The sequence below is a fragment of the Salmo salar genome, chromosome 14, assembly GCF_965601325.2.
Source record: "Salmo salar chromosome 14, fSalSal1, whole genome shotgun sequence".
In the NCBI taxonomy this organism is placed as follows: domain Eukaryota; kingdom Metazoa; phylum Chordata; class Actinopteri; order Salmoniformes; family Salmonidae; genus Salmo; species Salmo salar.
The window spans coordinates 35,044,699-35,071,822 of record NC_138304.1 but is presented as its reverse complement, the minus strand read 5'-3'; the positions used below and the strand labels follow the sequence as shown (position 1 = coordinate 35,071,822).

At 45.9% G+C, this 27,124-nt stretch overlaps 1 protein-coding gene across 2 annotated transcripts in view; it reads right to left on the bottom strand.

The window, feature by feature from the left end:
* Positions 1-27,124, bottom strand: part of LOC106569321 (GREB1-like protein) — a 106,201-nt gene that overhangs the window by 38,166 nt on the left and 40,911 nt on the right. The window contains exons 2-17 of one of the 2 annotated variants that reach the window (XM_045694219.2): positions 25,171-25,330; positions 22,809-22,979; positions 22,284-22,460; positions 19,533-19,709; positions 17,923-18,048; positions 16,735-16,857; positions 10,075-10,203; positions 9,732-9,857; positions 8,130-8,267; positions 7,858-8,043; positions 4,514-4,813; positions 3,800-3,937; positions 3,223-3,357; positions 2,845-3,042; positions 2,469-2,649; positions 2,007-2,199 (exon numbers count right to left, since the gene is read on the bottom strand). In XM_045694219.2, coding sequence (XP_045550175.1) covers positions 2,007-2,199; positions 2,469-2,649; positions 2,845-3,042; positions 3,223-3,357; positions 3,800-3,937; positions 4,514-4,813; positions 7,858-8,043; positions 8,130-8,267; positions 9,732-9,857; positions 10,075-10,203; positions 16,735-16,857; positions 17,923-18,048; positions 19,533-19,709; positions 22,284-22,460; positions 22,809-22,979; positions 25,171-25,327 — 2,655 coding nt within the window. In that variant the 5' untranslated portion in view covers positions 25,328-25,330. The remainder of the gene's footprint in view (positions 1-2,006; positions 2,200-2,468; positions 2,650-2,844; positions 3,043-3,222; positions 3,358-3,799; positions 3,938-4,513; positions 4,814-7,857; positions 8,044-8,129; positions 8,268-9,731; positions 9,858-10,074; positions 10,204-16,734; positions 16,858-17,922; positions 18,049-19,532; positions 19,710-22,283; positions 22,461-22,808; positions 22,980-25,170; positions 25,331-27,124) is intronic. The other variant, XM_045694220.2, reaches the window with a different exon arrangement.

Below are 27,124 nucleotides of genomic sequence, written 5' to 3'. Positions count from 1 at the left end.
AGTTCTCATTTACAACTGCGACCTGGCCAAGATAAAGCAAAGCAGTGCGACAAAAACAACATCATAGAGTTACACATGGGATAAACAAACGTACAGTCAATAACACAATAGAAAAATCTATATACAGTGTGTGCAAATGTAGAAAGGCAATAAATAGGCCACATAGGCGAAATAATTACAATTTAGCATTAACACTGGAGTGATAGATGTGCAGATGATGATGTGCAAGTAGAGATACTGGGGTGCAAAAGAGCAAAAAGATAACAATGTGGGGATGAGGTAGTTGGGTGGGCTATTTACAGATGGGCTGTGTACAGGTGCAATGATCGGTAAGCTGCTCTGACAGCTGATGCTTATAGTTAATGAGGGAGATGTAAGTCTCCAGCTTCAGTGATTTTTGCAATTCGTTCCAGTCATTGGCAGCAGAGAACTGGAAGGAAAGGTGGCCAAAGGAGGTGTTGGCCTTGGGGATGACCAGAGAAATATGCCTGCTGGAGTGCGTGCTACGGGTGGGTGTCGCTATGGTGACCAGTGAGCTGAGATAAAGTGGGGCTTTACCTAGCAAATACTTATAGATGACCTGGAGCCAGTGGGTTTGGCGCTGGATATGTAGCGAGGGCCAGCCAACGAGAGCATACAGGTCGCCGTGGTAGGTAGTATATGGGGCTTTGGTGACAAAACGGATGGCACTGTGATAGACTACATCCAATTTGCTGAGTAGAGTGTCAGAGGCTATTTTGTAAATTACATCGTCGAAGTCAAGGATCGGTAGGATAGTCAGTTTTACGAGGGTATGTTTGACAGCATGAGTGAAGGAGGCTTTGTTGTGACATAGGAAGCCGATTCTAGATTTAATTTAGGATTGGAGATGCTTAATTAATATGAGTCTGGAAGGAGAGTTTACAGTCTAACCAGACACCTAGGTATTTGTAGTTGTCCACATATTCCAAGTCAGAACTGTCCAGAGTAGTGATGCTAGTCGGGGAGGGCGGGTGCAGGCAGCGATCAGTTGAAGAGCATGCATTTAGTTTTACTAGCATTTAAGAGAAGTTGGAGGCCAAGGAAGGAGTGTTGTATGGCATTGAAGTTTGTTTGGAGGTTAGTTAACACAGTGTCCAAAGAAGGGCCAGATGTATACAGAATGGTGTCGTCTGCATAGAGGTGGATCAGAAAATCACCAGCACCTAGAGCGACATCGTTGATGTATACAGAGAAAAGAGTCTGTGGCACCACCATAGAGAACACCAGAAATCCGGACAACAGGCCCTCCGATTTGACACACTGAACTCTATCTGAGAAGTAGTTGGTGAAACAGGCGAGGCAGAAACCAAGGCTATTGAGTCTGCCGATAAGAATGTGGTGATTGACAGAGTCGAAAGCCTTGGCCAGGTCGATAAAGATGGCTGCACTGTACTCTCTTTTATCGATGGCGGTTATGATATCGTTTAGGACCTTGAGCGTGGCTGAGGTGCACCCATGACCAGCTCGGAAACCAGATTGCATAGTGGAGAAGGTACGGTGGGATTCGAAATGTTCGGTGATCTGTTTGTTAACTTGGCTTTCAAAGACTTTAGAATGGCAGGTAATGATGGATATAGGTCTGTAACAGTTTGGGTCTAGAGTGTCTCCCCCTTTGTTTTTGTCACACTGCTTTGCTTTATCTTGGCCATGTCGCAGTTGTAAATGAGAACTTGTTTTCAACTGGCCTACCTGGTTAAATAAAGGTGAAATAAAAATAAATAAATACAATTTGAAGAGGGTGACTGCGGCAGCTTTCCAATCTGGTTGTCTCAGTGGTGGAACTATTTTCTACCCCATTATTTGTGCGGCTATTTAGAAGTTTTTACTTGCAATGACTATGATATGTGTTTGTTTTCCAACCTTAGTTGAATGCACTGACTAAGTCGCTTTTGATAAAAGTGTCTGCTAAATGACTCAAATGTGAATGTAATTCCAAATAGGTACCACCAGATGATGTAGATGAACCACTGCGCAGGGCCACTCACCAGGCTGCCTGTGTTGGCTGGCCAGTGCACCTCGTTGTGAACGCTGATGCGGGACTGTCTTGTCTGCAGGGTGAAGGGGAAGCAGCTGACCTGCAGCACCAGCAGGTTCAAGGCCTCCAGGACCTCCTGGCAGTTTACCACCCTGTCAGCTATACCCTGAAGCTCCCCGTGGCACACCGAGCCGGACCGGGCACTACACAGCGAGGGGAAACAAAAATGAAGTTACCTTGGGGTAAGTCGTTCTGTCCTGTTCTATATTTATGACCAAAAATACGCCTCAGCTCTTTTCTGTCTTGTTCTGACTTGGCTTGGGCTGTTCTGTTCTTATTCAGTACACTGTGTATCCGAGGACAGACCCTCTAGCCATAGCAAAGTTTTCATTACTACATCTGTCAGAACCAACATTATCAGCAGCACAACTTCAAGTTTACTCAAATGTGTGTGTGCGTGTGTATGTGTTACCTGGTCAGGTCCACGTGGGAGTTGTCGTGGATGAGCACGAATAGGGTGTAGGGGTTCTGTTTGACTTTCCTCATGAAGGCCTCCATCTTGGCATGGAAGTCTCCGTCTTGACGCACCACGTACTGGTCTGACGTCTGGTGGGCTGAGGAAGCATCCTCTATACCCAGGTCCACTAGCACTCCTGTTAGAGACAGGCAGAAAGAGATTACTAAAAGTCCAACAATCATTACTAAGAAACCTCATAAAAGGCAGATATACTGTAATCTTGAGATGAGTCTCTTGTAGACGACCACCTAAAAACGTGATTTTTCAATCCATTGTATTGCCAGTGCAGCCTTTAAATTCTAATTTGACCCTCTTCGCCCCTAATGAGTACCTGATTGTTGGATGCGATGAGCGGTCTGGTTCACCAGGACGTGAGACGGAGGAACCAGAACCAGGAAGTCCACCTTGCAGAAGCGGCCCAGGTCCAAACTCTGGCTGCCTGAGTCTGCTATGGAACACACCAGGGAGAGCAGGCTCCTGGCTACACTCAGCTGGGGAGAGTGGATCTGAAACATGTCACTCAGAAGCTCTGTTGGAGGAGGGGGGAGGAACATGCAGGTCAGCATACTGGAAACTTAGAGCTGAATATATACAGTAGATTATTATGATATCTGTCCATCCATATTCTGATCCAGAAACTCCATAGTGAGTCTCCAGCAGGAAGAGGAGGAGAAGACAGAGGAAGGGCCAGACAGAAGCCATGCCTCACCTGACTCGGAGGGAGGTACCATGGTGGCTGCCTCCTGGGACGGGATGTGGTCGGTGACATTGCCCTGGAAGGGCTTGATGACCTGGCCCTTCCGTTGCCGCTGGATGTGTAGCAGCTGCTTGTCCAGGTTATCCCCTGGAAACAACAACACAACAGGCCACCACCCATCAGAGACAAAGACACTCTCACACACAGCAGCTACATAAGCAAAACCTCCTCATCAAATATTGATGTGTCTGTCTGTGGCACAGTGTCCCATTTCCATCCTGTGACTGCCAAACTGCCAGTTCAAGGTATTGCTAAACAAAGCAGTGGGCATTAAGGAAGGTGAATATGCATCATTGGGAAAAGATACATAAACAGAATAATAGGTGACCTAGATCGTGGTGTTGTTCTGTTCTCATATTGACACTAAAATAAACATTGTCCTTGAAACACAGTTCATGTGTGTTTGATTAATTGATTGATTCATTAAATAGACTACCAACATACTTTTCCTCCAACAGAAAAATGAGAAAATAGAGTAGAAATTATCTTTGAGTTTTTTTCCATTGATGTCCTGTCTCATGGCACTTACTATGCTCACCTAGTGATGTGGTTTTGAAGTTAGACTCCAGGACACTGACTTTTCCTGTTATGAGCTCATAGCTGATCTCCTTCAGGAACTCATTGGTGGTGAGCATTCCCTCAGCTAGTGCTCTTGCCTGGTACTTCCCTGTAAGACACATACAGACAAGTGTGAACGAGCCCAAGTGTCCTTTGCGCAGTAAGACTGTTTCAGCCCACAGAGCTAAGGCCTAGGCAGCTCTGGGAGCTGACGCAAGACTTCAGGTCTCAGGCAAGGTTCACCTACTATAATTACTTCCTTTGGTACATTATTAATCAGGGATCATCAACTAGATTCAGTTGTGGGCCAATTTTTTCTAGAGTGGATAGTCAAGGGGCCGGAACACAATTTTAAGACTGCAAATTGCCCTCAATAAGCCCAACAGATGTAATATTTAACTAAAACATAACTATTTCAAACCTTGTTACATTTATATACGATCACATATATCTCTTTATTATGCGTGGAAACAGATTTGTAAAATTAAAATAACTGATTTGCTGGTGTCTTTTATGTCCAACAAATATATAAAAAATGTTATCTCAGAAAACTTGGGGGGGGCCAAATCAAATCACCCATTGGCCAAATTCGGACTGTGGACCCCCAGTTGGGGAACACTGCTATAACTATAAAGACACAACAGATCTAGGTATTGTAGTGTAAAGACAGTATGAGAACACTCACCCAGAACAAGCACACAGAACTCATTGCCGCTCATCTTGGAGGCAAAAACAATAACCACGTAGGTGGGCAGGCACTGTTGGTGGAGCGGCCCATTGCAGAGTGAGCGCAGGGACTCGGAGATGCCCTCCCCCAGGGAGTTTTGGGAGACTAGGACCTGAACCCTGCCCCCAGAGACGCTGGCCTCCAGGCGGGCTAGCCAGGGCAGCTGGGCCGGGGAGATTGAGGGACCTCCAGGACAAATCAACATGGCCTTCTGCACGATCTGCTCAAATACCTCCCTCAGAGGGATCTGCTCCGAACCTGGGGTGGGGGGAGGAGATATGAGGAGAAGTGAAGAGAAGTGAAGAGAACAGAAGATAAAAAATAAATATATCAGTTTCCCATGTCTACTTGCTATTTGTTTTGCAGGGGATGGTGTTCTTATGCAGTGCTTAATTTGAGCTGGATCCTCCCGTATCTCTCAGTTTTGGACTGTTTTGTTCCGGAACCTATACCTCTCATGGCCTGAAAAATGATTTTCACTTTTAGCAATGTAAAAATTCCAATAAAAGTTGCCTCCTCGTTAAATCCCCTGTCCCAATGTAATGTGAAAAAGTAGATATTCGAAGAGTTGATTCGGGTTGGGCCGGCTTATGGTTTGCGCAACATTACAACCTATGTTTGAGACAAACGCGTGGCCATGGCTGTGTGAGAAGAACGCCTGTATCTCTCACAGAACTAGAGTGACATTCACATTCTATGATCCCTCTCTCTGCTCTGATAGACATGAGCCTGCAACTCTCATCTCTCCAGCGCAAAGGGTTCTGGAGCTGCAGCACCCCTGATGAATTGAAATAAATGAGCCAAAGTTATAGAATTACTGCTATCTGTTCAGAAATAAATGAAATAATTCAGAGTAGACTACTACACCATGAAAAGGCCTATAATTTTGACACAGAGAATCAATAACTTCTTTTAAAAAATGGCCTAGTTGTGGATTGTGTATATTCCAACAAGGCATAGCCTACAGACGGGAACGCACGGCAAATCTGTGAATGAACAGCATGAAAAATAAAAAATAAACCTTTTTCCAATATTTAAAATATAATCGCAGGAAAACACAGGTTGGAATGCAAATGGTTTCTGCTGAAAAGAGAAGACTCTAATCTGTCTGCTGTAGGCTAACAAAATATTTCATTTTACAAAGTAAAACAACAGAGATATGCTTTCAAGTGAAACTGGACTATAATTTCCTCCTCATATTGTAGCCTACAGTGTCTCCACACACCTAGGCTATTGATGGATTCAAGACAAGGTCATTTTTATCAGATTCTCAGTTTGTCAGTGTCAAAGTAGCCTGTCAATTTGATAACTTGTGCAGTATTAAAGATTCCAGTTATGTAAAATTATGCAGAATTGCATGAAATGCGTTTATAATTTCTTCCGGACCGTAGGCACTAAAAATGTTCCCCATGTGTGCAACTTCTGCTCTATGCCTCTATGCAAATGCTATGCATGCAATGCTTTATTAGCCTATAACGGTGATTTTCTTTTCTCCTGCGTTCCAATACCTCAGAGCTCCCTAGGTCACCCCCCTCTCACCCTCACTTTTTGTTCTGGCACCTCCCGATTTACAGATGAAGCACTGGTCTTATGTTTGTATAATGTGAACAAGATGTTCATCTCAAGGTCATGCTAGCTTTTTGGAGCCACCATTAAAGTGCATCAGTGACAGTAAGTGGAACATTGGCAGGGATGGAGCACTTTCAGTTACAATGGGGGAGGGGGATCCAACTACCTCATCAGTGTTACCCATAGAGGTACACTACATGACCAAAAGTATATGGACACCTGCTCGTCGTAAATTGAATTCCAAAATCATAGGCATTAAAATGGAGTTGGTCCCCCCTTTGCTGCTATACCAGCCTCCACTCTTCTGGGAAGGCTTTCCACTACATGTTGGAACATTGCTATGGGGACTTGCTTCCATTCAGCCACAAGAGCATTAGTGAGGTCGGGCACTGATGTTGAGCGATTAGGCCTGGCTCGCAGTCAGCGTTCCAATTCATCCCAAAGTTGTTCAATGGGGTTGAGGTCAGGACTCTGTGCAGGTCAGTCAAGTTCTTCCACACCGATCTCAACAAACCATTTCTGTACAGACCTCGCTTTGTCCATGGGGGCATTGTCATGCTGAAACAGGAAAGGTCCTTCTCCAAACTGTTGCCACAAAGTTGTAATCACAGAATAGTCCAGAATGTCATTGTATGCTGTAGCGTTAAGACTTCCCATCACTGGAACTAACGGGCCTAGCCCAAACCATGAAAAACAACCCCAGACCATTATTCCTCCTCCACCAAACTTTACATTTGGCACTATGCTTTCAGGCAGGTAGCGTTCTCCTGGCATATGCCAAATCCAGATTCATCTGTGGGACTGCCAGAGGGTGAAGTGTGATTCATCACTCTACTGCTCCTGAGTCCAATGGCGGCGAGCTTTACACCACTCCAGCAGTCGCATGGTGATCTCTGTGTTTTGTGTGACTGCCATGGAAACCCATTTGATGAAGCTCCCGACGAACGGTTCTTGTGCTGACGTTGCTTCCGGAGGCAGTTTGGAACTCAGTAGTGAGTGTTACAACCGAGGACAGACGAAGTGGCCTACCACTTCGCGGCTGGGCCATTGTTGCTCCTAGACATTTCCACTTCACAATAACAGCACTTACAGTTGACTGGGGCAGCTCTAGCAGGGTAGAAATTTGATGAACTGACTTGTTGAAAGGTGGCATCCTATAACGGTGCCACATTGAAAGTTACTGAACTCTTCATTAAGGCCATTCTACTGCCAATGTTTGTCTATGGAGATTGCATGGCTGTGTGCTTGATGTTATACATCTGTCAGTAACGGGTGTGGCTGAAATAGCCAAATCCACTAATTTTGAAAGGGTGCACACTGCCCCCTGTAGTGTGTTGTTAGAACAGGTATGAAGCCAAGGTTGGCCATTTACTGCCACTTGCAGTTATGGAATATTTGCTCATGAGTATAATTAATTAGCTGATCCCTCCTGATGACCTGAATGGAATTATGTGATCCTTCCTTAACCAATAGGAAGACCCACCCAGTTGATTTCTTCAAAATGTTGAAAATCTTCAATGGTGCTGCCAATGCTAAGCCTGTCCTATGGGCACTAGAGTCCTCTGTCATTCTCTATTGTGTTATCAAACTTAAAACAACCAGGCCTTGGCTGAGCTTAGCCTGTCAATCAATAGCCTCGATGTGTGATTCAAAATGTTATATAAGCCTTGCATATCGAACAGGGTGTATGCATGCATGTGCGTGCAAGTGTATGAGTGTTTTGAGACCTTTACCTAGCCTTGCAAGGTACTGCAGGGTGAGGAGGATTACGGTTTCCACACTGAGCAGTTGGCTACTGTTCAGTCCAAGACTGGACAGGGTCTTCTCTGTCAGCTGGTTTCCCTTATAGCAGCTCACTAGCAGGGGGCTCACCACAATGTCCCCCACGTTCCCATAGAAGTATGGTAACGTACCGTGCCCTGCCAAACCAAACATCAGAGTCAAGTCAATTCAATTCACTTAAATTCAATTCAATTGCAGTCAGTCAAAGAATGGTGGTTTGTACCGATGAGGATGACGGGACGGACTCCTGAGGTGTTGAGCAGGTTGTTGGGGACGATGACAGTCTCTCCGGCAGTGACAGGTTGGGGCTGAAGGACCCCTGCTACAGGCGGCTGAGGAGTAGGCATGGCCAGTACAGAGCCTGATGGAAAAGACAGAGAGCTACATGTCAATACCGGGATTAGAATACAGCTAGACATCAGCTCAGCACCAACTCTCCTCCTTCAGAGATACCCTCCAGCAGACTTTGACTGAAAACCTTATCTAGCACAACTAATTCTACTGAACTACTCACCAGGACAATGACGAGGCCAACCCACTCCAGGAGGAGAGTTGGCCTCGTCTACTGTAGATTTTTCAGATTGTTTCCATTATTTGAAGATAACCATGTCTAATGTTTGTAGGTGGAGAGGTCATACACATGGCTCTATACAGCCCTTTACCCTCTGGATATATACAGAATAAAACCAGGGAATATATGTCTCCTTTAAGTCATAGTGTCCTGGCTCTCCTAGCTTGGCAGACCTCTTTCAGTTTCAGCGATTCTCTGTTCATACTGTATCTGCACTAACCCGTCTGACCCGATCTCCATGGAGATGCTGAATGAATCACACTGACAACAGAGAATGTCTCAGACCTTGTGTCCTTCCTTCTCCCGACAAGGGAGGTCAATGTACTAGTCAACATCACGCACAGACAGACAGACAGACAGACAGACAGACAGACAGACAGACAGACAGACAGACAGACAGACAGACAGACAGACAGACAGACAGACAGACAGACAGACAGACAGACAGACAGACAGACAGACAGACAGACAGACAGACAGACAGACAGACAGACAGACAGACAGACAGACAGACAGACAGACAGACAGACAGACAGACAGACAGACAGACAGACAGACAGACAGACAGACAGACAGACAGACAGACAGACAGACAGACAGACAGACAGACAGACAGACAGACAGACAGACAGACAGACAGACAGACAGACAGACAGACAGACAGACAGACAGACAGACAGACAGACAGACAGACAGACAGACAGACAGACAGACAGACAGACAGACAGACAGACAGACAGACAGACAGACAGACAGACAGACAGACAGACAGACAGACAGACAGACAGACAGACAGACAGACAGACAGACAGACAGACAGACAGACAGACAGACAGACAGACAGACAGACAGACAGACAGACAGACAGACAGACAGACAGACAGACAGACAGACAGACAGACAGACAGACAGACAGACAGACAGACAGACAGACAGACAGACAGACAGACAGACAGACAGACAGACAGACAGACAGACAGACAGACAGACAGACAGACAGACAGACAGACAGACAGACAGACAGACAGACAGACAGACAGACAGACAGACAGACAGACAGACAGACAGACAGACAGACAGACAGACAGACAGACAGACAGACAGACAGACAGACAGACAGACAGACAGACAGACAGACAGACAGACAGACAGACAGACAGACAGACAGACAGACAGACAGACAGACAGACAGACTAAATTAATCTGTCCCTATGTAAATAAACAATAAAAATGATCAGAAGCTCTGTGCCAGACCTGGGGAGTAGACGATGGGTTGGATGGCGGGCACAGGGACGGCTGTAGGGGGGACTGGGACCAGGGGGTTGGGGTGCCAACCGCGGTGGCGCTTCTTGGGCGGGCCTGAGGTCATGGCAGACGAAACTGGACAGAAAACAACACAAGAGGAACATATGAATAAACTGCAGAATACCTACAATCTGGGTCCCCAGAACATTCACTGGGCTTCTACAATAGCAATCTATGAGTAAATGTACTATTTCAGAACATAGAACCTACAACGAGGAGCTAGTGCGGTTGAGTTTAAAATAGCAACAAAGAAAAGCGTCACAAAGGTTTGGGAGGAGAACATGGTGCTCACCAGGGCTGTCTCCTGGGTCCGAGTTTCTGTACCCCTGGCCTTGGATTCCCAGAGACACCTGGGAGAGGCTCAGTAAGGGGGGGCGGCCCTCTGCACCCAGTCCGCTAGTCGGACTGTTCACTCTCAGAACTGTGGGCACGGCACAGACAGACAGACAGGACACACACAGACACACACACACACACACACACACACACACACACACAGATACACCCACATACACACACACACACACACAGATACACCCACATACACACACACACACAGACACACCATACATTGTTATGATGCATTTCACCACAGTTCATTTTCAGATGATTCGATGCAAAATCATTTACTTTTGTAAGATAATGTTTTGACAGCTTTTTGAGAGATGCCATACGTGAAATGCACATTTATCTTCCTCTGTTATAGGAAACAAATAGTAAAAAAATATAAGAGATACATGCGTTTGATAATCACAACAGAAAACCAATCATCCTGACATATCTTCCTAATACAGAGACTGAGCAATATACTTTATAAGAAGGATTTAGGCCCGCCTAGCACTGAGCTATTGGATTCTTATTGCCAATGAACTGATGGGGCACTTACCAATCTCATATTCATTGTGTGTGCATATACGCTAACACATTGATCAGTACAGTATGTGTAGCCCAGGCCTGTCAATCTTGCAAGCTTGTAAACGAGTTAATGGATAGCCAGCCCTTAAAAAGTCATTACAGGGATTTTCTGCTCATTATTGATGAGGCCTGTGTGCGTACGGCATCACTTCTGTTATGTGCCCTGGTCTGAGTAGGAGAATGAGCTGTTGCCTACAAACATGTTGGTTTACATGGCCAAGCATAGGCCAGATGGAGCTGTGGAGTGTAGATTCTTCTACTGACTGGACACACACACACACACACACACACACACACACACACACACACACACACACACACACACACACACACACACACACACACACACACACACACACACACACACACACACACACACACACACACACACACACACACACACACACACACACACACACACACACACACACACACACACACACACACAAATCAAATTTATTTTTATATAGCCCTTCGTACATCAGCTGATATTCTCAAAGTGCTGTACAGAAACCCAGCCTAAAACCCCAAACAGCAAGCAAAGCATGTGAAAGAAGCACGGTGGCTAGGAAAAACTCCCTAGGAAAAACTCCCTAGAAAGGCCAAAAACCTAGGAAGAAACTTAGAGAGGAACCAGGCTATGAGGGGTGGCCAGTCCTCTTCTGGCTGTGCAGGGTGGATATTATAACAGAACATGGTCAAAATGTTAAAATGTTAAAATGTTCATAAATGACCAGCATGGTCAAATAATAATAATCATAGTAGTTGTCGAGGGTGCAACAAGCACGTCCGGTGAACAGGTCAGGGTTCCATAGCCGCAGGCAGAACAGTTGAAACTGGAGCAGCAGCACGGCCAGGTGGACTGGGGACAGCAAGGAGTCATCATACCAGGTAGTCCTGAGGCATGGTCCTAGGGCTCAGGTCCTCCGAGAGAAAGACAGAAAGAGAGAATTAGAGAGAGCATATTTAAATACACACAGGACACCGGATAAGACAAGAGAAATACTCCAGATGTAACAGACTGACCCTAGCCCCCCGACACATAAACTACTGCAGCATAAATACTGGAGGCTGAGACAGGAGGGATCAGAAGACACTGTGGCCCCATCCGATGATACCCCCGGACAGGGCCAAACAGGCAGGATATAACCCCACCCACTTTGCCAAAGCACAGCCCCCACACCACTAGAGGGATGTCTCCAACCACCAACTTACCGTCCTAAGACAAGGCCGAGTATAGCCCACAACGATCTCCGCCATGGCACAACCCAAGGGGGGGGGGGGGGGGGGGGGGGCGCCAACCCAGACAGGAAGACCACGTCAGTGACTCAACCCACTCAAGTGACGCACCCCTCCCATGGACGGCATGGAAGAACACCAGTAGGCCAGTGACTCAGCCTCTGTAAAAGGGTTAGAGGCAGAGAATCCCAGTGGAAAGAGGGGAACCGGCAAGGCAGAGACAGCAAGGGCGGTTCGTTGCTCCAGCCTTTCCGTTCACCTTCACACTCCTGGGCCAGACTATACTTAATCATAGGACCTACTGAAGAGATAAGTCTTCAGTAAAGACTTAAAGGTTGAGACTGAGTCTGCGTCTCTCACATTGGTAGGCAGACCATTCCATAAAAATGGAGCTCTATAGGAGAAAGCCCTACCTCCAGCCGTTTGCTTAGAAATTCTAGGGACAATTAGGAGGCCTGCGTCTTGTGACCGTAGCGTACGTGTAGGTATGTACGGCAGGACCAAATCGGAAAGATAGGTAGGAGCAAGCCCATGTAATGCTTTGTAGGTTAGCAGTAAAACCTTGAAATCAGCCCTTGCCTTAACAGGAAGCCAGTGTAGGAAGGCTAACACTGGAGTAATATGATCAAATTTTTTGGTTCTAGTCAGGATTCTAGCAGCCGTATTTAGCACTAACTGAAGTTTATTTAGTGCTTTATCCGGGTAGCCGGAAAGTAGAGCATTGCAGTAGTCCAGCCTAGAAGTAACAAAAGCATGGATTAATTTTTCTGCGTCATTTTTGGACAGAAAATTTCAGATTTTTGCAATGTTACGTAGATGGAAAAAAGCTGTCCTTGAAACAGTCTTGATATGTTCTTCAAAAGAGAGATCAGGGTCCAGAGTAACGCCGAGGTCCTTCACAGTTTTATTTGAGACGACTGTACAACCATCCAGATTAATTGTCAGATTCAACAGAAGATCTCTTTGTTTCTTGGGACCTAGAACAAGCATCTCTGTTTTGTCCGAGTTTAAAAGTAGAAAGTTTGCAGCCATCCACTTCTTTATGTCTGAAACACAGGCTTCTAGCGAGGGCAATTTTGGGGCTTCACCATGTTTCATTGAAATGTACAGCTGTGTGTCGTCCGCATAGCAGTGAAATTTAACATTATGTTTTCGAATGACATCCCCAAGAGGTAAAATATATAGTGAAAACAATAGTGGTCCTAAAACGGAACCTTGAGGAACACCGAAATTTACAATTGATTTGTCAGAGGACAAACCATTCACAGAGACAAACTGATATCTTTCCGACAGATAAGATCTAAACCAGGCCAGAACTTGTCCATGTAGACCAATTTGGGTTTCCAATCTCTCCAAAAGAATGTGGTGATCGATGGTATCAAAAGCGGCACTAAGATCTAGGAGCACGAGGACAGATGCAGAGCCTCGGTCTGACATCATTAAAAGGTCATTTACCACCTTCACAAGTGCAGTCTCAGTGCTATGATGGGGTCTAAAACCAGACTGAAGCGTTTCGTATACATTGTTTGTCTTCAGGAAGGCAGTCAGTTGCTGTGCAACAGCTTTTTCTAAAATTTTGGAGAGGAATGGAAGATTCGATATAGGCCGATAGTTTTTTATAATTTCTGGATCAAGATTCGGCTTTTTCAAGAGAGGCTTTATTACTGCCACTTTTAGTGAGCTTGGTACACATCCGGTGGATAGAGAGCCGTTTATTATGTTCAACATAGGAGGGCCAAGCACAGGAAGCAGCTCTTTCAGTAGTTTAGTTGGAATAGGGTCCAGTATGCAGCTTGAGGGTTTGGAGGCCATGATTATTTTCATCATTGCGTCAAGAGATATAGTACTAAAACACTTTAGTATCTCCCTTGATCCTAGGTCCTGGCAGAGTTGTGCAGACTCAGGACAATGGAGCTTTGGAGGAATACCCAGATTTAAAGAGGAGTCTGTAATTTGCTTTCTAATGATCATGATCTTTTCCTCAAAGAAGTTCATAAATTTATTACTGCTGAAGTGAAAGCCATCCTCCATTTGCGAAGGCTGCTTTTTAGTTAGCTTTGCGACAGTATCAAAAAGAAATTTCGGATTGTTCTTATTTTCCTCAATTAAGTTGGAAAAATAGGATGATCGAGCAGCAGTAAGGGCTCTTCGATACTGCACGGTACTGTCTTTCCAAGCTAGTCGGAAGACTTCCAGTTTGGTGTGGCGCCATTTCCGTTCCAATTTTCTGGAAGCTTGCTTCAGAGCTCGTGTATTTTCTGTATACCAGGGAGCTAGTTTCTTATGACAGATGTTTTTAGTTTTTAGGGGTGCAACTGCATCTAGGGTATTGCGCAAGGTTAAATTGAGTTCCTCGGTTAGGTGGTTAACTGATTTTTGTCCTCTGACGTCCTTGGGTAGGCAGAGGCAGTCTGGAAGGGCATCAAGGAATCTTTGGGTTGTCTGAGAATTTATAGCACGACTTTTAATGCTCCTTGGTTGGGGTCTGAGCAGATTATTTGTTGCAATTGCAAACGTAATAAAATGGTGGTCCGATAGTCCAGGATTATGAGGAAAAACATTTAGATCCACAACATTTATTCCATGGGACAAAACTAGGTCCAGAGTATGACTGTGGCAGTGAGTAGGTCCAGAGACATGTTGGACAAAACCCACTGAGTCGATGATGGCTCCGAAAGCCTTTTGGAGTGGGTCTGTGGACTTTTCCATGTGAATGTTAAAGTCACCAAAAATTAGAATATTATCTGCTATGACTACAAGATCCGATAGGAATTCAGGGAACTCAGTGAGGAACACTGCATATGGCCCAGGAGGCCTATAAACAGTAGCTATAAAAAGTGAGTGAGTAGGCTGCATAGATTTCATGACTAGAAGCTCAAAAGACGAAAACGTCATTGTTGTTTTTTTTTTTGTAAATTGAAATTTGCTATCGTAAATGTTAGCAACACCTCCGCCTTTGCCGGATGCACGGGGGGTATGGTCACTAATGTAACCTGGGGGTGAGGCCTCATTTAACACAGTAAATTCATCAGGCTTAAGCCATGTTTCAGTCAGGCCAATCACATCAAGATTATTATCAGTGATTAGTTCATTGACTATAACTGCCTTGGAAGTGAGGGATCTAACATTAAGTAACCCAATTTTGAGATGTGAGGTATCACAATCTCTTTCAATAATGGCAGGAATGGAGGAGGTCTTTATACTAGTGAGATTGCTAAAGCGAACACCGCCATTTTTAATTTTGCCCAACCTAGATCGAGGCACAGACACGGTCTCAATGGGGAAAGCTGAGCTGACTACGCTGACTGTGCTAGTGGCAGACTCCACTAAGCTGGCTGGCTGGCTAACAGCCTGCTGCCTGGCCTGCACCCTATTTCATTGTGGAGCTAGAGGAGTTAGAGCCCTGTCTATGTTCGTAGATAAGATGAGAGCACCCCTCCAGCTAGGATGGAGTCCGTCACTCCTCAACAGGCCAGGCTTGGTCCTGTTTGTGGGTGAGTCCCAGAAAGAGGGCCAATTATCTACAAATTCTATCTTTTGGGAGGGGCAGAAAACAGTTTTCAACCAGCGATTGAGTTGTGAGACTCTGCTGTAGAGCTCATCACTCCCCCTAACTGGGAGGGGGCCAGAGACAATTAATCGATGCCGACACATCTTTCTAGCTGATTTACACGCTGAAGCTATGTTGCGCTTGGTGACCTCTGACTGTTTCATCCTAACATCGTTGGTGCCGACGTGGATAACAATATCTCTATACTCTCTACACTCGCCAGTTTTAGCTTTAGCCAGCACCGTCTTTAGATTAGCCTTAACGTCGGTAGCCCTGCCCCCTGGTAAACAGTGTATGATCGCTGGATGATTAGTTTTAAGTCTAATACTGCGGGTAATGGAGTCGCCAATGACTAGGGTTTTCAATTTGTCAGAGCTAATGGTGGGAGCCGTCGGCGTCTCAGACCCCACAACGGGAGGAGTAGAGACCAGAGAAGTCTCGGCCTCCGACTCCGACTCGCTTAATGGGGAGAACCGGTTGAAAGTTTCTGTCGGCTGAATAAGCGACACCGGTTGAGCATTCCTACAGCGTTTCCCTCCAGAAGCCATGAGAAAGATGTCCGGCTGCGGGGACCGTGCGGGGGGGTTTATACTAACGTTACTATCTGTACTTACTGGTGGCACAGACGCTGTTTCATCCTTTCCTACACTGAAATTACCCTTGCCTAACGATCGCGTCTGAAGCTGGGCTTGCAGCACAGCTATCCTTGCCGTAAGGCGATCGTTCTCCTGTATATTATGAGTACAACGACTGCAATTAGAAGGCATCATGTTAATGTTACTTAGCTTCGGCTGTTTGAAGTCCTGACGAACCATGTCCAGATAAAACCTCCGGGGTGAAAAAGTTGAATGAAAAAAGTTGAGTGAGGGAAAAAGTAAAAATATACGGTAATGAAAAAGTAAAAAACCGTCAGGTATCAAAGTAAGATCGGCAACAAAAACGCACAGCAGCGTAAACAAGTCTGCAAGTTGTGACCGGAAACAGGACACACACACACACACACACACACACATGCTCGAGGAATGTTCTGACCCTTAGAAATACCCAGACTAAAGCCTATTACATGTGAGGCGGTCTGTATAATTTCCCTGGATATTATTGCTGTATGATGTACCATGGTGTAAAACACTTTGAAGCTGACGTTGTGGGGGAAAGATGACTATACGATGGAGATGTGATCACACATAGATTAACACAATGTCATCCAGAAACAGTGGTGGTAGAACAAGAGTAGAAGAAGAGTTGAACCTATTGGTAGAGTCTCTGTCCCAGGGGTAGAGGCCATGGGCTTGAGGAAGCTGCACTCTCGGGCCAGGTCCTGGGCTGAGAGGAACACAGAGGATGCAGAGGGAATTCTGGTAGATGGGGAGTCTGGAGGGCAATAAGAACACAGTGTGGGTGTTAGAATGGATCCTGTCAAGTGATGTTAACCAGAATGTCTCCAAACAACACTAACAAATCAACAATAATGACTCAATCCAGTTTTTCAATTACAACAAGTAGACCATAACTGTCCCCTTTAACCAAACAATGCTTTGTAAACAAACACAGACACTATTCCCTCCAGCCAGATGCCATCTTGGTCAGAGGAGGGAGGGATGGGAGAAGAGGGTAGGGAGGGGAGATGAGAGGGGGTGTTGTGTTGTGTCAAACCTCTACTGCCATGAGTGAAGAGTAACAGGAGGGTGTGTGTCCTACCTGACAGGGGGAAGGGTAAGAGGAGGGTGTTTGTGTCCTACCTGACAGGGAGAAGGGTAAGAGGAGGGTGTTTGTGTCCTACCTGACAGGGAGAATGGTAAGAGGAGGGTGTTTGTGTCCTACCTGACAGGGAGAATGGTAAGAGGAGGGTGTTTGTGTCCTACCTGACAGGGAGAATGGTAAGAGGAGGGTGTTTGTGTCCTACCTGACAGGGAGAAGGGTAAGAGGAGGGTGTTGGTGTCCTACCTGACAGGGAGAATGGTAAGAGGAGGGTGTTGGTGTCCTACCTGACAGGGAGAAGGGTAAGAGGAGGGTGTTTGTGTCCAACCTGACAGGGAGAATGGTAAGAGGAGGGTGTTGGTGTCCTACCTGACAGGGAGAATGGTAAGAGGAGGGTGTTGGTGTCCTACCTGACAGGGAGAAGGGTAAGAGGAGGGTGTTTGTGTCCTACCTGACAGGGAGAAGGGTAAGAGGAGGGTGTTTGTGTCCTACCTGACAGGAAGAATGGTAAGAGGAGGGTGTTGGTGTCCTACCTGACAGGGAGAAGGGTAAGATGAGGGTGTTGGTGTCCTACCTGACAGGGAGAAGGGTAAGAGGAGGGTGTTTGTGTCCTACCTGACAGGGAGAAGGGTAAGAGGAGGGTGTTTGTGTCCTACCTGACAGGGAGAAGGGTAAGAGGAGGGTGTTTGTGTCCTACCTGACAGGGAGAAGGATAAGAGGAGGGTGGTTGTGTCCTACCTGACAGGGAGAAGGGGGAACAGCTGTGTCTGTTGGTGCCTCCATTCTCCTTGATGCTCAGGGAGGATGAGGAGTTGGGCTTGGAGGTGGATTCACTGCTAATGGAGAACTGACGTGTCTTACAGTCTGGGGAAAAGCAGGGGAGAAATAAATACACGTTTTAAAATTGACCTGGAACCGTTCTATCAGTGAATCAATAAATAATACAATAATTCCTGGCAGCTTCATTAAATAGTACCCGCAAAACACCAGTCTCAACATCAACAATGAAGAAGCGACTCTGGGATGCTGGCCTTCTAGGCAGAGTTGCAAAGAAAAAGCCACATCTCAGACTGGCCAATAAAAATAAAAGATTAAGATGGCCAAAAGAACACAGACACTGGACAGAGGAACTCTGCCTAGAAGGCCAGCATCCCGGAGTCGCCTCTTCACTGTTGACATTGAGACTGGTGTTTTGCGGGTACTATTTAATGAAGCTGCCAGTTGAGGACTTGTGAGGCATCGGTTTCTCAAACTAGACAATCTAATGTACTTGTACTCTTGCTCAGTTGTGCACCGGGGCTTCCCACACCTCTTTCTATTCTGGTTAGAGCTAGTTTATGCTGTTCTGTGAAGGGAGTAGTACACAGCGTTGAACGAGATCTTCAGTTTCTTGGCAATTTCTCGCATGGAATAGCCTTCATTTCTCAGAACAAGAATAGACTGACGAGTTTCAGAAGAAAGTTTATTTTCTGGCCATTTTGAGCCTGTAATCGAACCCACAAACGCTGATTCTCCAGATATCCAACTAGTCTAAAGAAGGACAGTTTTATTGCTTCTTTAATCAGAACAACAGTTTTCAGCTGTGCTAACATAATTGCAAAAGGGTTTTCTAATGATCAATTAGCCTTTTAAAATGATAAACCTGGATTAGCTAACACAACGTGCCATTGGAACACAGGAGTGAGGGTTGTTGATAATGGGCCTCTGTTTGCCTATGTAGATATCCCATTAAAAATCAGCCGTTTCCAGCTACTATAGTCATTTACAACATTAACAATGTCTACACTGTATTTCTGATCAATTTGATGTTATTTTAATTGACAAAAAAAAGTGCTTTTCTTAAAAGAAAACAGGGAAATGTCTAAGTGAACCCAGACTTTTGAACAGTAGTGTATATATTGATGGGTCATAAAAAGATTACAGCCCCAGACCAATACCACATTTTAGTTATTACAAATACAATTTTAAAAAACGCTCAACTAAAAACATTAGGCTACTATGCATTTATAATGCATTTACTAAATTACATGTAGTATGAAACATATATTGATAAATGTTGTATAACCACAATGTTACTACACAGGTATAACAGCAATTCAATGTAAAGTGTTACAGAAAGTGTCTGAAATATGCAGATAGAGTCGGAGAGACATCTCACGTTGTATGGTGGTATTATACATTTTGTATTGTAGATATGTAGTGGTGTAATAATGATACACAATGTACTGTTAAATCTTTTGTTTTATGTGTAATACCAGTGCCTTAATGTGTTTAGACCCCAGGAAGAGTATCTGCTGCCTTGGCAACAGCTAATGAGGATCCCTAATAAATACAAATACAAATCTCACCTTTCCAGCAGATGAGGGGTCCTTTGCACAGAGCATCCTGACAGTTCTTCACCAGGTAGTATTTTAAGTGCTTCTGCTTCTTGGGCTGCGTGGCTAGCTTCAGGTTGATGTGGTTGGAGAACTCAGTAAAGTACCGGAACCCCTTCTCTCCACAGCCAACACAGTTCCCTGAAAACCCTGCACACACCAAACACATAGAGAGAGAACATGAGTTGGGAACTGTAGGTATTTACAGAATAAGTATGCATTATTTCAGATTATATGGATAAACCAAAACATTTTCAAAACAGCCTAAAATAAGCCATTCAATTCACTTACTTATTTTTACTGTCACGTTCTGACCGTAGAAGCTGTTAATTTCTATGGTAGAGTAGGTCAGGGCGTGACAGGGTTGTGTCTAGTTTAGATTTTCTATGTTGTTATGTTCTAGTTTCTGTATTTCTATGTTGTTTTTTGGAATGATCTCCAATTAGAGGCAGCTGGTCATTGTTGTCTCTAATTGGAGATCATACTTAAGTAGTTGTTTTTCACACCTGGGGTTGTGGGAGATTATATTTTGAGTTAGTGTATGTTGCACCTCTTCGTCACGGTTTGTTGTTTTGTTTATTAGTATGTATTGTATAGTTTCACAGTTTATTAAAGAAAATGTGGAACGATACACACGCTGCGATTTGGTCAGCTCCTTCCTACGACAGCCGTGACAGAATCTCCCACCACCAACGGATCAAGCAGCGTGGTCAGGAGGACTGGACCTGGGAGGAAATCCTGGATGGGGCAGGACCCTGGACAAGGCCCGGGGAGTATCACCGTCCAAAAGAGGAGATTGAAGCAGTGAGAGCAGGACGGCGATATTACGAGGCGTTATACCATCAAGGCAAGCAGGCGGAGACAGCGAGAGAAGAACGGCGAAGCTACGAGGAACTAGCACGGCAACAACGCAAGCCCAAGAAGCAACCTCAAAATATCTTTTTTGGGGGGGGGGGGGCACATGGGTTGGTCAGCGAGGCCGAGGGACGAGTCAGAGAGCAAAGAGGAATAGTGGGGTGAGTCAGTCCGTTGAGGAAATATTGGATAAATTGGAGGAGAGTGAACGGAGGGGAGATTTGGAGACGTTTGAGGAATTGTTCGATAAATTGGAGGAGAGTGAAGAGAGAGAGCTGTTAGTTTGGCGTAGTATGCATGGCATTCACCCTGAGGAGCGTGTTAGTCATCCAATGCCGCCTGTGTCCGCTTCCCGTACTCGTCCTGACAAGTGTGTTAAAGTTCCGGTACAATTGAGGCCGGCTGTACGCACCAGGTCTCCAGTGCCCCTTCACAGCCCAGTACGTCCCGTGCCTCCTCCTCTCACTCGCCCTGAAGTGCGTGTCACCAGTCTGGCGCCACCTGTGCCAGCCCCACGCATCAGGCCTTCAGTGCGCCTGCCCAGTCCGGTGTGTCCTGTTCCTGCTCCCCGCACTCGCCCTGAGGTGCGTGTTACCAGTCTGGCGCCACCTGTGCCAGCCCCACGCATCAGGCCTCCAGTGCGCATTCCCAGTCCAGAGCGTCCGGCGACAGTTCCCAGTCCAGAGCTTCCGGCGACAGTTCCCAGTCCAGAGCTTCCGGCGACAGTTCCCAGTCCAGAGCATCCGGCGACAGTTCCCAGTCCAGAGCTTCCGGTGACGTTTTACAGTCCGGAACCTCCTGAGACGGCCCACCTCCTGAGAGGGCCCACAGTCCGGAGCCTCCTGAGAGGGCCCACAGTCCGGAGCCTCCTGAGAGGGCCCACAGTCCGGAGCCTCCTGAGAGGGCCCACAGTCCGGAGCCTCCTGAGAGGGCCCACAGTCCGGAGCCTCCTGAGAGGGCCCACAGTCCGGAGCCTTCAGCGACGTCCCCCAGTCCGGAGTCTTCAGCGACGTCCCCCAGTCCGGAGTCTTCAGCGACGTCCCCCAGTCCGGAGTCTTCAGCGACGTCCCCCAGTCCGGAGTCTTCAGCGACGTCCCCCAGTCCGGCGTCTTCAGCGACGTCCCGCAGTCCGGAGTCTCCAGCGGCGGTCTGCAGTCCGGAGCCTCCGGCGATGATCTACAGTCCGGTGACACAAAAGCGGAGGGATCAGCTGGCGGAGCGGGGGCTACGCCCCGAACCGGAGTCGCCTCCTATGCTGGCGGATAAGCAGGAGGAGAGGGTTCTTCGTCCCGCACCAGAACCGCCTCCGATGCAGGAGGATCCGCGGGATGAGAAGGTTCTTCGTCCTGCACCAGAGCCGCCACCAACAATAGACACCCACCCTAACCCTCCCTTTTCTTTTTTATTGTTTCAGGTTGCATTCAGAGTCCGCACCTTTGGGGGGGGTACTGTCACGTCCTGACCATAGAAGCTATTATTTTCTATGGTAGAGTAGGTCAGGGCGTGACGGGGTTGTGTCTAGTTTAGATTTTCTATGTTGTTATGTTCTAGTTTCTGTATTTCTATGTTGTTGTTTTTTGGGATGATCTCCAATTAGAGGCAGCTGGTCATCGTTGTCTCTAATTGGAGACCATACTTAAGTAGTTGTTTTTCCCACCTGGGGTTGTGGGAGATTGTATTTTGAGATAGTGTATGTTGCACCTCTTCGTCACGGTTTGTTGTTTTGTTTATTAGTATGTATTGCATAGTTTCACAGTTTATTAAAGAAAATGTGGAACGATACACACGCTGCGCTTTGGTCCACTCCTTCCTACGACAGCCGTGACATTTACATTAAATGATCAAGTCAAAGAGGCATGGCAGACTGACCTAAAAGTGCATTTTTCCCGTTCTCATCAGGCAGAAAGCGTCGATCCACAGCACACACCAGGATGTGCTCTGGGATGCTGGGGGACTTGGCACCGACTAACTCAAAGCCAGCTGGGACTTGGATTGGCTCTGTCAACATGGAGACCAGACGGAGGTCTCTACCGGCCTGACAGAAACCTGAGGAGAAGAGAGAGAACACCAGTCAACTCAGGATTAAATATCCACAACAATAACACCCCCCCCCCCCCCACATTATTTAGGCAGGCCAGGGTTGAGTCCCGTTGAGACCAAAGACTCTTTTACAAGAAGCCCTGCATGACAAGGGCTCCCTGCATGTAATCTACATGTCTACATTACAGTGGAACATACTAAGGTGAATATTGCTGCAAATGTGGTGTTCCTTGGGAGAGAATGAACAAGATGTGTTCTTCAGATATGCTTTTTAACATAGATTTGAATCCCAGGGCTTCGCAACGTCTGAGAAAGTCCCAGGGCGAAAGGAGTTTGAGATGGTTTGACGCTTACCGTCCATGGTGCAGCAGCTGTCGGGCGAGGGGCCATGTAGGTAGGGCGGCGGGGGGCTGCTGGTGTCAGAGTTGCCATCCACCTCCAGACCGTTAGAGGCCTGGCCGTTCAGCTGATCCTGACCCGGAGGCTTCCCGCACGGCAGGTACAGGTCCACCTTGGGCTTTATATCTGTCCCCATAACACAATGACCCCTTAAGACATAATGTCCCCATAACACAATGACCCCTTAAGACATAATGTCCCCATAACACAATGACCCCGTAAGACATAATGACCCTGTAAGAAACAAGGACTCTAAGACAATGACCCTGTAAGAAACAGGGACTCTGTAAGACATAATTTCCACCTATGACATAATGTCGCCATAATACACCACATCACACAACACATTAAATGATCTTGGAGTAAAGATGCCATACAAAAGCAATTGAGCTGGAGATTGGACACTCTGCAAGGTATTTTTCAAGAGAAGGACGAACCCATAACACATTACATGGCCACATTCAAGTCTACCTTTCTTCAAGAGAACTACACTGAACAAAAATATAAACGCAACATGCAACAATTTCAAAGATTTTACCGAGTTACAGTTCATATAAGGAAATCAATCAGTTGAAATAAATTCATTAGCCCTAACCTATGGATTTCACATGACTGGGAATACAGATATGCATCTTTTGGTTTCAGATACCTTAAAAACAAAGTAGAGGTGTGGTCAGAAAACCAGTCAGTTTCTGGTGTGACCACCATTTGCCTCAAGCAGCGTGACACATCTTCACATAGATTTGATCAAGCTGTTGGTTTTGGCCTGTGGCCCTCTTCAATGGCTGTGCGAAGTTTCTGGATATTGGCGGGAACTGGAATACGCTGTCGTACACCTCGATCCAGAGCATTCCAAACATGCTCAATGGGTGACATGTTTGGTGAGTATGCAGGCAATGGAAGACCTGGGACATTTCAAGGTTCCAGGAATTGTGTACAGATCCTTGCGACATGGGGCTGTGTATTATCATGCTGAAACGTGGTGATGGCGGATGAATGGCATGACAATAGGCAGGCCTTAGGATCTCTTCACGGAAATTGCCATCGATAAAATGCAATTGTGTTCATTGTCCGTAGCTTATGCCTGCCCATACCATAACTCCTCCATCACCATGTTCACAACGCTGACATACACGCTGTCTGTCAACTGCTCGGTACAGTTGAAAACAGGATTAATCCGTAAAGCGCACACTTCTCCAGCGTGCCAGTGCCCATCGAAGGTGAGCATTTGCCCACTGAAGTCGGTTATGATGCCGAACTGCAGCCAGGTCAAGACCCTGGTGAGGATGACAAGCACGGAGATGAGCTTCCCTAAGCCGGTTTCTGACAGTTTGTGTGGAAATTCTTCGGTTGTGCAAACCCACAGTTTCATCAGCTGTCTGGGTGGATGGTCTCAGACGATGCCGCAGGTGAAGAAGCCGGATGTGGAGGTCCTGGGCTGGCATGGTTACACGTGGTCTGCAGTTGTGAGGTTGGTTGGACGTACTGCCAAATTTTCTAAAACAACGTTAGAGGTGGCTTATGGTAGAGAGATAAACATTAAATTCTCATGCAACAGCTCTGGTGGATATCCCTGCAGTCAAAACTGCACATTTTAGAGTGACATTTTATTGTTCCCAGCACAAGGTGCACTTGTGTAATGATCAGGTGGATGGATTATCTTGGCAAAGGAGAAATGCTCTTTAACAGCGATGTAAACGAATTTGTCCACAACATTTGAGAGAAATAAGCTTTTTGTGCATATGGAACATTTCTGGGATCTTTCATTTCAGCTCATGAAACATTGGACCAACACTTTACATATTGCGTTTATATTTTTGTTAAGTATAAATTAATGAGATGACATGGACTTGCTGTATGGGTATAAATGAGCGACTCATTCTCAATTGCCATTCAGCTGGTCAACATCAGCATAATTAAACATGATCAGAGATGGCAGTTTCAGTTTCAATGTGTTTCTGTTAATTAACTATGATCCACTAAATGAAAGAGGCAGCTAGCTATAGCTAGTGTTTTGTTCTGTTTCTATATATAACGATCTAGATGAGGACACAGACAGACAGACAGACAGACAGACAGACAGACAGACAGACAGACAGACAGACAGACAGACAGACAGACAGACAGACAGACAGACAGACAGACAGACAGACAGACAGACAGACAGACAGACAGACAGACAGACAGACAGACAGACAGACAGACAGACAGACAGACAGACAGACAGACAGACAGACAGACAGACAGACAGACAGACAGACAGACAGACAGACAGACAGACAGACAGACAGACAGACAGACAGACAGACAGACAGACCCTCCATGTTGCCAGGATAATGGACAGGCTCCAGGTATAGCTGAGTGAAGATGGGCTGTGGGTCTCCACTGCCGGAGCGTAGGGAGGCCTTGATAGAGTTGTGGAGGGCCTCTTCGAAGCGAGCAGATTTCAGCTGCCCTGCATATGAATTCCCCATTATCTGGAATGAGAAGAAGGGTATAACATCAACAAAGGCACAGCTATCCACTCCAGGCTCAGCTCTATCCACGCCAATAAGTAAGAGAGTAGAATCAGAGGAGGCTGGTGGGAGGAGCTATAAGAGAACGGCTAATTGCTGGAATGGAATAAAGGAATGGTATCAAACACAACAAACATATGGAAACTATGTTTGACTCAGTTCCATAAATTACATTCCAGCCATTACAGTAAACCCATCTTCCTATAGCTCCTCCCACCAGCCTCCACGGGTAAAAATCCAATCTACATAGGATACTTGTCCATACAGATGCTAGGATGAACTTAGTCTCACACAGGAAGATGCATCTAAGCATGCATACACACGATCTCACACTCTCTTTCCCTTTTTTCCCCTCTGTCTCTTTTTCATATTTTTTCTGTTTTTGTCTCTTTCTCGTTCCCTCTCTTTCGATCTCTCCTTCTGTCACTATTTTTCACTCCCTCTGTCTGTCTCTCTGCCTGCCCTGCCCTGGCCTTGTTCCCTGTTTCCCCCTCCCCTGGTCCACTCTTCGGACATCTGCCGAGGCCAGCTGTGTGGGCCTGGGGTTGGGGTTGGGCAGCAGGTAGCAGCTAGACAGACTGTCTCGCCCTGACCTTAGATCTTTTTATTCTCTATTTTTGGTTAGGTCAGGGTGGGACTAGGGTGGGTTATCTAGATGTTGTATTTCTATGTTGGCCTGATATGGTTCTCAATCAGAGGCAGCTGTCTCGTTGTCTCTGATTGGGGATCATATTTAGGCAGCCTTTTCACACCTGTTGTTTGTGGGATCTTATTTTGAGTTAGTGCATGTTGCACCGCTGTCGTCACGGTTTGTTTATAGTATGTCTTGCATAGTTTCACATATTAATAAAGATCTGGAATGATACTCACGCTGCGCCTTGGTCCTTCTCTACAAACAGTCGTGACACAGACAGGGAGGCACATGTGGCCTGATGGCCCTGATAGTGTAAGGAGAAAGGGGGTAAGCTTAGTGAAAAGCCCTTGTTCAAATAAAACAGGGACCACTGCAGGGCCAGGGGTCTCAAGCAAGGAAAATTGCCAAGTAACCTGATATACCCTGATATAGCCTATCCTACTAAATAACTCTCCTTTACCCTCATACCACCAACTGGGGTGATTTTGACACCAGAGGAATATTTTGGATCATAGCCCAAGGTGGTTTATTCAATTCTTCACATTTTTCATGACTTTGTCAATCAACTTGTTCTTAACAAATATAAATAATTGTTTAGTGATTCTGTATCATGATGGACTGATGCAAATCCCAAAACACGTCATTTCCGCCTATAGTAATTTGATAGAAAGGACCTTTATTTGAATCTAAGTTATTCATACCACCAGAGGGTGGATGGGGACCTGTATCTATGATTTTGACCAGATAGACAGCTATTTCATGTACTTGCTTAAGATTGTCCTTTTCTATACCATGCATCGTATAACTGTGTACAAAACCAAAATTACCTTATTTTGTGCACATAAAAATCAGCCAATGGTACACAAAGTCTTCCACTGGTAGACATAGTTGATATAACTGCAAAACAGAATTCACTCTGAATCTACACAGAGAGCTGTACTGGTGTGTATTCTTTGAAAAGTAGTTATTCTAGTGCAAATCTCAATAAATATTTATTTAAATCCAGGTTTCTCTGAAGACATAATATTAAGTTACACATATCCTCAGAGGGTGGAGGGGGACATGTACCAGTGATTTTGACCAGATAGACAGATCACCTGCAGAGATGGAGCACCTTATGG